The sequence below is a fragment of the Pinus tabuliformis genome, chromosome X, assembly GCF_031772625.1.
Source record: "Pinus tabuliformis cultivar Carrire ecotype Pingquan chromosome X, CPIR1, whole genome shotgun sequence".
Taxonomy (NCBI): domain Eukaryota; kingdom Viridiplantae; phylum Streptophyta; class Pinopsida; order Pinales; family Pinaceae; genus Pinus; species Pinus tabuliformis.
In genome coordinates this window covers 847,713,331-847,725,230 of record NC_142308.1, presented here as the reverse complement: position 1 = coordinate 847,725,230, position 11,900 = coordinate 847,713,331, and the positions used below count along the sequence as shown (strand labels likewise).

Here is an 11,900-nt window from a genome sequence, read left to right as displayed (position 1 = left end):
CATCTCTTATATAGTATTCTATAATAAAATGATCACCAATTGAATTACATCAATAAACAAAATGACATAATTAAAAAAAAAATAAAATTTAAAAATATATTAATTAACCAAATGACATATTTAAAAGCAGAAATTTAAAATTTAAAAATATATTAATTAACCACCATAATAGAAATAATAAAATTGGGAACATAGATGAGCAGTAATAGTAAAATTGAAAAATGCAATAGGTATTAAAAAAAATAAAAATAGATTGGGAACATAGATGAGCAGTCATAGTAAAATTGAAAAATGCAATAGGTATAAACAATAAAAATAAAAATAACTAGATTGGGAACATAGATGAACACTAATAGAAAGATAAGGGAGGTTGAAACTAACCTGAGATGAAGGCTTGAAGTGGAATTGGCAAATACAAACTTGGTAGCAACAATAAGGTTGGGAACATGGAGGACCAGTTTCAGAGAGGGTGCTTAAAGCGCCAGGTCAGACACGTAACAAAACCCCCGAAAGATCGGGCAGGGAAGGCAGAGCAATTAGTTATGTCGTTAGTTCTGGTTAGTTAGTTCGTTGTCGTTGTAATAATTCATTTTTATACCCCTTGTCCTCGAGAGTCGCAATCGTTCCACTTCGAGCATAATGCATCTGAACATAAAAGGAAGGAACCCGAGTTGACTCCGTTGATTTATCGTTTATGTGTATCTCCATCGGCGTTGCCAAAGTCAAATAACGCGGTACTATGACCGCTGTTCGAATCCCACCCTGAACAACCTTGAAAGGGATGTCCTCCCATTGATAGCGTTATTGAAATCATCACAACAAGAAGACGGTGAAGAGGCTCGTGGAAGGGTAACGAACGATGGCGGAGTTGGGGCAGCAAACTGTGCGTTTGTCAGAGCTAGTGAAGAGGGCGGCAGAGGAATCTTACGTTGCCCTTGACGAACTCGTGAAGAAATCTCCTGAGCAATCTGATTCAGAGAAGAAAATTGGACTCCTCAAATATATTAATAAAACCAGACAGCGATTACTTCGACTCCATGTTCTTACAAAGTGGTGCTCACAGGTTATTAACCCTACACTCTTTTAATATGCATACATTTGTTTTAGCAATCCCTCTTTGTTGACAGACAAATTCGTTGAAACAGAAGTAGTTTACATTAATCTAACCCTAATTGTCAAGTAGCCCTAATTTTGGATGAATAGTTTGTCTTCGACGTTCTCCACTCATTTCAACAAGAGTATGCGCTTGCCAGATTACTGAATGATGCATAACCCAAGAATTGAGTGATAGAAAAAACATGGAATTTTTAGAAACATAGGCACATTCCTGGATGGAACTTCGCGGTGGAGCTTCAAGGAAAACAGTGAAAATCATGGAACTTGCTGTAATATCTTGGCGAGTAGGAATTTGCTCTAAGAAGCTTTGCTTCCAGAAAAGTAAATAAAGGGATCACTTTCATTCGCCATTCTTTATAGCAATTGATCTCTCTCATTTTCCTTCAGAAGAAGAAGAGGAAATGTCCACAAATTAATATCACAAAGATCTACAAAAGACAGCAAAGGCTTTGGGCTTCTCTCTCTAGCTCTCTAAACGATTTGCAGCATTAGATGGCGGTCTTCATTCTCTTCAAGTTCTCACAAATTTTCCTTTCTTGAAAACCAGAGAGATTACCAAGTGAGGGAGAAGTGCATTTGTTTCTCCCTTTAGTTTGCTGTAAACCCTAAACCTCCCCTAGCGCCCACCTTTAAGGGAGAACTTTAAAGAAAATGAATTTTCCTTTTCCTTGAGACTGTTAGGGCAAGCTTGGGAGCACATCAGAAGGGACCGGAGCATGCTCCTGATTTACAGGAGTGCTTCTATTTGAGCGCAGTTTCATGGTGGCGGAGGCAGCTGGGAGGATGGTCCCAGCAATCATGGGCTGATGCAAGAAGACATTGAGGCCAGAACATTTTCTCCTTCAGATGCCTCTCTATAATTCATGAAAAGCATGCCTCAAAATTTACTTGCATTTTGAGGGGTAACAGGGGTTACATTATGTGCATGTAATGTATGTCTCTTGCTCTGAAGGCATGCTTATGTATTGGTTCTCTTAATTGTTATTGCAGTATCAAATCAATATCTTTTTCTATTCTATCTGCATCTTTGTGAATCTGCAATATTGTATGTATGTTTCTGATATCTGTTTGTTACAGGAGGTCAACAAGAGAAACTGCTAGATTTATTAGCTGAATTTATGAAAATGATGCCCATCACTTGCAGGGAGTGATGCGAGTGGGGCTTTGACTGCAAATATTTCCTGTTTTTTGGCTAAGATAAACGTTATCAGAACTGGACCGTTCATCTGACTGGTAGATGCCAAAGATGTAAACTGGCCTGGAACTAGAAAAAACTGGTCGACGAATAGATACATAAAATATACAAATTTTGAAAGAAAAGCCAAGTGTAATCCATATCTAGACCAAAAATACATCAACAAAGAGGCTCTAGATGGCCTCTTGTTAATTTTAGGTATGTTCTATGCTAGAGCAATTTATTTCAATTTTCATAGTTAGATCAATATCTTTTCCATATTAGCAATCACATTAGCATTAAAGTAAACTGCAGATAGAACATAAATATAAAGACAAGCCAAGACAAGAGGACACAAGATGTAGCCAGGGACAAACCCCAATGTGGGGAAACCCTTGATCAATTCTTCTTATATGTTCTTCAATAGTTCAGCAGAGAGAGATAGTACATATACATCAGAAGTCAACGCTATACATTAGAAGTCAACACTCTGACTTGACAAGATAAGAGCAGAGATCTTCACCATGAAGATGACACAATGCAGTTATACTCCTAGCACCAAGGACTGCAGCTCGGAGAGCAGCCTTCAATCTTCAACTGGTTTGCAGCATAAGGTTCTTCAAGGTGAGACCCTTACATCATCATCATCATGCTGCTCCTGTCAGTTGAACCAACCTCAACATAATAATGCTAACCCATGACACTAGCTCAGTTATACTCCTAGCACCAAGGACTGCAGCTCAGAGAGCAGCCTTCAATCTTCAACTGGTTTGCAGCATAAGGTTCTTCAAGGTGAGACCCTTACATCATCATCATCATGCTGCTCCTGTCAGTTGAACCAACCTCAACATAATAATGCTAACCCATGACACTAGCTCTGTCCATCTCCTGTCAGTTGAACCAACCTCAACATAATAATGCTAACCCATGACACTAGTTCTGTCCATCTTATATTACCGCAGCATCAAACAGTCCTCTAATAGCTTCAGCAGCATGACAGCTCCATATATATTATGCTAATGATCTGAGCCAAATACTCATACGAAATATAGACTGTGTTAGGCCGCAGTTATGGCCTGCGGCCTAACACAGTCTTCCTCTCCTGCTCACTAGGAAGTCTGTACCTTCATACGGTCAGCTCTTCAATCTGCCTTCTATTAATGATGAAGTTCCACCAATGTCACTGAACATAGGCCTATATTAATCTGCGCTCTAACAGTCCCCTTTGCTGCTCCAAAGGTTTCCAACCAAGGTCTTCAACACAGTGATTTCCTCATAGAATTTACTGTTCATAATCTTCATCAAATTCACACCCCTTTCTCCATCCATGTGACTGTACTATTATTAACCCAGTCCTAACATATGCTGCCTTGCTCGACAGACTTCAACATATACCTTCAGCACTCTTCTCCATGTCATACAAGCCACTTTCAGACCTTCCTCATCTGCCCGAAGTTTGACGCTGTTGCTGTTCAAATCTGAGATCAGATTAGGCATCTTTTAGCTGTGGTAAGACTCCTCCATGGCTGCAGCTGGAGCATGCTTGAATAGTCTTCTTTTTGACTGCATTAAGGGCTCCCCTTTCCAGCGTATAGGAATCTCCTCCTCTTGCTGCATAGAAATCTCATTGACTGCCTTTGAGGACTGTGGTTAGGGCAGCATAGAGGCCCCTTGAGATTGCGTATTAGAGGTCTGCGTCTAGGGAGATAAGGCCTCCTATTTTCAGTGTATAAGAGTCTTCTTAAATTGTAGATTTAGGGCAACATCTAGAGTGGAAAAAGGCCAGAAGTTAGGGCGTATATGGACTGTGACTAGGGCATGAACAGAACTGCGGCTAGGGCTCTTTTGAACAGCGGATTGGTCTCTCTCCTTAGGGCTGCATATAGGTGCCTTCTAGGACAGCGGATAGGGTCTCTTCTTAGACCTTCCATGGCTGTGTATTACTGCTTCTTTAGACGGTAGCGTTAGGGCTTCTCCTTAGGGCAGCGTAGAGCCTAGGGCACTCCCTCTAGATTAGGGTAACGTTGTCCCTTAGGATCTCTCCTCCTACTAAAACCCAAGGACAAGTAGAGAGGAAGAGATCCAAGTGAGTTGAAATGACTTGAAGGCCACCTCTATTTATACTAAAATGTTGAGCACAAGTGGGGTTTATTTGGTTGCTGGCCGACCTTGACGAATTGTCCCATAACACTAATAAATTCATATCTTCATGAATACTTATCGGAATTGGATGATCTTTAGATCAATCCTACACCTCTCGATGAGAGGGAAAATATCTGCCATTAATAAGATGACCCACATGGAGTTTGGCCATAGTTGCCAATTTTAACACCTCTAGAGTCCAAAAAAAATCACGCTACAATAAATACCTACACATTATCAAAATAATTGCCTATATTGGGATCCCCATCATCAATATCATCGTCTAAGCATTAAAATAATATAGAAAAAATTTAACATGTCAAATCAATATATAGATTTGAGTGATGGGTACATTTTTATTAAGGGTATGACAGGGGAGTTCAACAATCGGTCCTACCAACATCGAGGTACACAGAGGGCTTGGTGGTCTTCATTAAATGCTAGTTCCATGCCCTCAATCATGACAAGCTCCAATGGAAATGTTGCAATCCTCCCAATCTTGAAATCAATCTTGAAATCCTGAAAACTGTTAAGTTGGGCGGGATATAAAATTCTACTTTCTCCTTGTGAAATCCAATGAGGTTGTAACCACTCTCAAATATCCTGAAACAATTAATGGTAATTTGCAATCCATCTCTAAACCAAAAATACATCAGCAAAGAGGCTCTAGATGGCCTCTATAGTCCAAAAAAATGATGCTAAATTTAAAATAGATACCTACATATTATCAAAATCGTTGCCAGATCCCCATCATCAATATCACCCTCTAAGCATTAAAATAATATAGAAAAAATTTAACATGTTCATCAATATCACCCTCTAAGCATTAAAATAATATAGAAAAAATTTAACATGTCAAATCAAGATGTGGATTTGAATGATGGGTACATTTTTACTAGGGGTATGACAAGGGAGTTCAACAATTAGTCTTGCCATCATTGATGTACATAGAGGGCTTGGTGGTCTTCATGAAATGCTAGTTCCATACCCTCATACATGACTAGCTCCAATGGAAATGTTGCAATCCTCCCAATCTTGAAATCTTGAAAACTGTTAAGTCTGTTGGATTTTGGGCGGGATCTAAAATTCTACTTTCTCCATATGAAATCCAATGAGGTTATAACCACTCTCAAACCCAATGAGGTTGTAACCACCCTCAAACATACTGAAACAATTAATGATAATTTTTTTTTTCTTTTTTTCATATATATATATATATGTTGGCTAACCAAGGGGGGATTTGAATTGGCTACCTTTTCGTGCCTTAACAATACGCCCATTCAACATCACTTCAAAGCCCCATGGGCACAATTAATGGTAATGCTAAAACTTAGGTATAAGTCACTTTTAATTTAATTTAAGAATTTAACATTACCATCAATTACGTAGTATTAGTAGGGCAATTAATGGTAATGCTAAAAACTTAGGTATAAGCCAATTTTAATTTAAGAATTTAACATTACCATCAATTACGTTGTATTAGTAGGGCCCTATAGTTGAATATTAGGCTGCCTCACTCATAAATTAATGTTTTTTTGGAAAAAATTGTGTTCCAAGTGTCCTTTCACATCGTACGAAACCGACCGGTTCGATACGAAGCCGACCTTTTCCGATCCATGGCATTGGTCCGAACCAGTTGGTTCAATCGGATCCATTCCAGTTCTTATAACCTTGGCTAAGATATTGTAATTTGAAAGGAATGTGAACTTATTGGATGGAGAACTAGTCAGTGAAGTATTTAAATTTTGTATATATGGGGTTCTCTAAGCTTTCATTAAGTTATGCTTATGGAATGATTCTCTTACTTGTGAATAGATTATCAAATCATAATTCTTTTCTCTTCTATTTGCATCTCTGTCAATTGGAGATTGTGTGTGCATGTTTCTAATATTCTTTGTTATAGGATGTTGATTTCTGGTAGCATCGAATGTGCTCTAAGTCTCAAAATGTGCAGGGAGGGTTAGACACATGCATTCTCCAATACCTAGAGCTTTAAGTCTCAAAATTTGCAAGGAGGCTTAGACACATGCATTCTCCAATACTTAGAAATCGTTTTTGGAAATTCCACCCGGAGATCGTTTTTTAAAATAATTAATTTTTTTTAATGGGACCCTAAGTCTAAACTAAGGAAATTAAAATAATTGAAGGGTATTAATCTAACTGTGGGTGAAACTTCTAGAAGAAGACGAGGATCAAGTCAAAATGATCTAAGCCATTGATTAGAAGTTAATCTGGGCCATTGGCTGTCCAACATAAAGATATGAGAGGCTTGAGGGGCACTTGGATAACATATCGAGGGGAGATCAAAAGATCAAATTTCTGAAGCAGAGCATCTGCCGGAGAGAAATTCAAAGTGATCTTTTGCAGTGAGGGGCAGGGATAGTTCTGGTTGGAGAATTCTTTTGATCTGAGAATACTCAGCAGAGGAGGCAGAGAGAGATTCGGGAGAGGCAGCGCAAAGCCAGAAAAGGCTGACGTAGGGCCACGCAGAGGTAGCGCAAAGTCTTAAGGAGGTTCAAAAATTTGCTGGAGGAATCGATTTCAGAGGCCAGAAGTCGGGGTGTGAGATCGGGAGGTGAAAATCGAAGTTCCTAGGCAGCAAATCGATTAGCAGAAGGGGTGACGTAGTCCCTAGAGGCTGTGACGTTGGGTTGATGCAGTGACTGCGTAGAGGCAGCCAGGGGCCGCTCATTCAGTGGCTGGATCAGTCAGATCTCCAATGATAGTGTGAGGTAATCTCACTGATCTCTTTTTCAGTGATAATTTTCTGTATTGGATAGCCAGGAGGGCATCCAAAGATTGTATTCAGAAATTATTACTGCATAATAATAAAACCCTTAGCTGCTGCACTGATTTTCCCACACTGGGTTTTTCAGGGACATTTGTCCAAAAATAACTGTGTAGATGTGTTGTGTATTTCATTCTTGTTTCTGCATTTTATTTAAATGTTGAAGGTTGCAGTGTATTAGTTTTGGTGTTTATTGTAGGAAACAATAAATAATTTGGTTCAGTAATTAACAAATAGGGGAAACGTAATCAGTTGCTGCAGTAAACAAGAGAACAAGAGAACAGAGCTGCAAGTGAAACAAGAGAACAAAGCCGGAAGTGCCCAATGCTGAAGGAAGAAGGGAAGTCGAGGTGTTGCATAGTAGCAAATCGAATCCCTAGAGTGCTTGCACAGTTCAGGCCAAGAGGGCAAGATTTTCGTGGTAAATCTCTCTCTGAGTGAGTCGACAGAGAGGTAGGATTTCCAGTTTGAAATTTGTTAGCGGCAGAGGGAGCAACGCAGAAGTAGCTTCAGCGAAGTGGGATTTCTGGTGGGACCCAGTTTTTTGCAGGCAGTTGCTGGGCAGAAAGATGTCAAAAGGAAGAAGAGAGACACTTGAGGGAATTTCTTCCTCAAATAAATCCTCGCCAAGGAATTCAAATTCTCATTTGCTGAGCAGCAGCAGCAGAGAGGAGGTCATTTGACTTTTTCGATTGGCAGAGATGGCAGCTAGTGGATTGAGAGATCAGGATAGGTTGGATGGTGCATCCAACTATGTGATTTGGAAGGCAAGGATGTCGTGCCTTCTGGATGAGCATTTTCTCAAGATCTACGTTGACAGTGTGGTAGCTGAGCTCACGGATCCAGATCTGCTCAAAAAGTACAAGGGAGAGATGGCAAAGACAGAGAGAGTGATCCTCGATGGAGTGAATGATCACGTAGTCTGTCACATCGTTGGCAGAGACACTGCCAAGGAGATGTGGGATGCTTTGTCGACGTTATATCAGGGATCTTTCGAGCAGTGGAAGATGTACTTGGAGCAGAATATGAGATCATGCAGATGTAGAAGGGGGAACACATTGATCCGTTCCTTACTAAGCTTCAGGAGATCCAAGACGAGCTGGCAACTGTGGGGTCAACACCTCAAGCTTTCGAGATGGTAAGATTGGCCCTAAATTCAGTTTCTGAGGAGTGGCAAGTTTTTGTCCAGAGCATCCTGGGTAGGACGATTTGCTAGACTGGGATGGAATGTGGGCAGCTCTTAAGCAGGAAGAGCTGAGGAGAGACTTGGTCAAGTGTAAACTTGATGGGAGCAACAGCAGTGGGTCGAAGCCCAAGGAGGAAGAGAATGCAACCCTCGCATCCAAGGGGTAGTAGGAACAACAGTGGCGGAAGAAGGACGTCTCAAAGATTAAATGCTTCAGGTGTGGTGAATTCGGTCACTACGCTTCATAGTGTCCTCTTAGGAAGAAGGACAAGGATGAGAAGCATGATTCAAATGTTGCAGCTGCGAAGATCGAGGAGAAGTTTGCCATGACAACTGAGATTCCTCCAGGAGGGAGGTGGGCTGACTTAGAACTGTAGTTCGATAGAACTGCAGTAGGGAAAGATCCTTGAGGAGCCCATCTCTCGGATCAATACCTTGCTACAGGAGCCCAAAACAGAAGTAGTAAGATGGATTGGATCAATTGATGCAGAGGAGTGTCAGAGTGACAGTCGCAGTGGCTAGGAAAACTAGAGACTGAGAAACGCAGAGCAGTGTTGGCAGCAGTTTAGTTGGCACAGAGCAGAGGTCAGTAGCAGCACAAAGGCTTCAGAGGGTCAGCGTAGAGACTAGCAACAATTAGACTCCAACAACGAGATGCATCATATTGAACACTTGTTCAGTACTTTGGGATGCTTTTCCGTTGTTGATGCAGTAGCAACAGTAGTTGGAGAAGGTTGCAGTGCAGATGCAGTATTGGCAGTGGCAGTGCCAACAATAAACGGATGCAGAATTGAGAGGGAGTTGCATTACGGATGCAACGTTGAAAGTGGCAGGGTCAACAACAGTATCGATGCAACATTTGCGCTATAGTTGGTGGACAGGATGTCAGACATCAGCAACACAGAAGGTGTTACAGAACAGAGTGATGCTTCAACAGGGTGCATTGCTAGAGAACATTCCTTGCTAAGAGGGAGTGTTGATTTCAAATAGCATTGAATGTGCTCTAAGTCTAAACTTAGGAAATTAAAATAGTTAAAGGGTATTAATCTAATTGTGGGTGAAACTTCTAGAAGAAGATGAGGATCAAGTTGAAATGATCTAAGCCATTGATTAGAAGTTAATCTAGGCCGTTGGTTGTCCAACAAAAAGATATAAGAAGAGGCTTGAGGGGCACTTGGAGAACATATCGAGGGGAGATCAGAAGATTGATTTTCTAAAGCAGAGCAGTTTCTGGAGAGAAATTCGAAGTGATGTTTTGCAGTGAGGGTCAGGGATAGTTCCGGTTGGAGAATTCTCCTGATCCAGGAATACTCAACAGAGGAGGCAGAGAGAGATCTGGGAGAGGCAGCGCAAAGCCAGAAGAGGCTGACGCAGGGCCACGCAGAGGCAATGTAGAGCCTTGAGGAGGTCCAAAAATTTGCTAGAGGAATCAATTTCAGAGGCCAGAAGCCGGGGTGTGAGACTAGGAGGCGAAAATTGAATTTCCTGGGCAACGAATCGATCAATAGAAGGGGTGACGCAGTCCCTAGAGGCTGTGGCGCTGGGCTGACGTAGTGACTGCGCAAAGGCAGCCAGGGGCCGTTCATTCAGTCGCTGGATCAGTCAGATCTCCAGTGATAGTGCAAGGTATATGTGTTTATCAAGAATACCATGCCCCCCCACAAGTTGTTTATATCTAGATCAACAACTTTCTTATTTTATCAGAGTTGTCTTTCTTTTTGACTTGAAAAGTCAACTCCCTCTTACATTGGTAAATGAGAGGATCATCATCTGTTAGACATATATCATCAATAGCTGCATCTTCGTTCATGGCTCCCTCTACATATCAGGAAAGTGACATACTGCAACCTTTCCTGTCATTATTCCTTTGGTCCATGTGCCAAAGTTACCCATTGAAATAAGTGAATCATAATCATATAGGCTCCATGCAGCTTCTGAGGCAATTAGAGATATATTGAATCGTTTTCAGAATCATTAGATCAGCGGTCCTGACTTTGATTTTGTCCTTTGATATGGTCTTCCTTGTAATAATAATCATTGCCAGGGATTGCATAACTCCCTCGGAAGTCTTACTTCAGTTGGTCATTGGGCCTTCATCAGACTGCTTTTCATCTTTAAGATCATTAAAATCAAAGCTCCCAATGATCCAACCAAAAATAGGGACTTCTCAGTTCCCTTCATCAATGCTTTCTCAATGAGGTACCTCTGTCCTTCATGATTATAAGGGCTGCTGCAGGATTCTGCTTCTAGATGCAATGAACATGCTCTTAAAAGGGGAAACTTCCAAAGTTGCTCATATTGCAACCTTCATTACCATATTCTTTCTGAACTGTTGTCTGCTTCAAGACTTCCTTCAGATTAACTTTTGCTAGATCCCTTTCAAAGGATGATAGCTCACCTTTCCTTGAGGTGGCCCTCTCGCTTCAGACTACATGTTTCAATGATGCTACTACAGGACTTCGAGATGAATTATTGTATAGAAAGTTTCAAGGAGACTGTTCCTTCTCAAAACTGAGAGAGGATTAATGCCTTTCTATTCTTCTGTTGTAGAGAATCAAATGCTTCCTCTGCTTGATAATGAGACCAAGATGTTCACTGATGTCTATACCTTAGGACTAGGATTCCAGTATAGACCCTTATTCAATAACAACATTGCCACTGTAAATCAACAATCTCCATAGGTCGGCTCTACTAATATAAGAAGTTTAAGCTATGAATATATGTGTTGATCATGTCACTTTGTGCATAGAAACGAGATAGGAGTCTTGATTTCTCTTCCTTTGAGACAGAGGCTTGAATTAAATTCTCTTGAAATGCAATTATGCTCAGAACAATTGAAGGACTAGACTTCTTCTTTTATTGCCTTTGCTTGTAAGATCAGAATTCTGAAGAGTAACCTGGACCTCACCTTTAAGAGCATGTACAGTCTTATGCTCAAAATATCCCTACACAGGTGAAGACTCAGATTTTTTTTTGTCATACAAACAATTAAATCCAGTCTCAAAAGGAATGCTGCAATGTGCCTATGTTTGCACTCTTCATCAAGGTCAAAAACATCACACAGATCAGTGATAAAGACACAGTGCGTCCTGAGCCAAATTCCTACTACAGTATAGACTGCCGAGATTTTGATCAGGTAATGTCTTGCAGAGATGAAGTTTTCAAACAATCTGATAAGTGCTCCAGAAGATATAGTGATTTGTCTCACTAAAACAAATGTGTTTCTATCCTTGCAAGAGTGTCGTAAGCCATGATCAAATTAGGACTTGTTGTGTTGTGTACAGGAAGGCTTTAGCAAGCCTCACGAACCTTCTTCAGGGCTGATAAAGACTTAAAATAAATTCTCTTTGAATGAAAATGAGAACCCTTCATCATCAAATCTGCCTGCAGTGTATAGACAAGACCCAGAAAACAAGAGAAGTCAGTCTTGTAACCTTCAGAACATGCTTTGGCCTTCTGCTGGAGATGGACGTGAAATTTCCTGGCCTCAGTAA

The 11,900-nt window shown here is 40.7% G+C and overlaps 1 protein-coding gene across 1 annotated transcript in view; it reads left to right on the top strand.

Moving 5' to 3' along the window:
- Positions 1-446: 446 nt before the first annotated feature.
- The window catches only part of SWP (RNA polymerase II transcription mediator), a 174,377-nt gene continuing 162,923 nt past the window's right edge, over positions 447-11,900 (top strand). Inside the window, exon 1 of the mRNA XM_089447732.1 lies at positions 447-1,063. Coding sequence (XP_089303858.1) covers positions 860-1,063 — 204 coding nt within the window. The 5' untranslated portion in view covers positions 447-859. The remainder of the gene's footprint in view (positions 1,064-11,900) is intronic.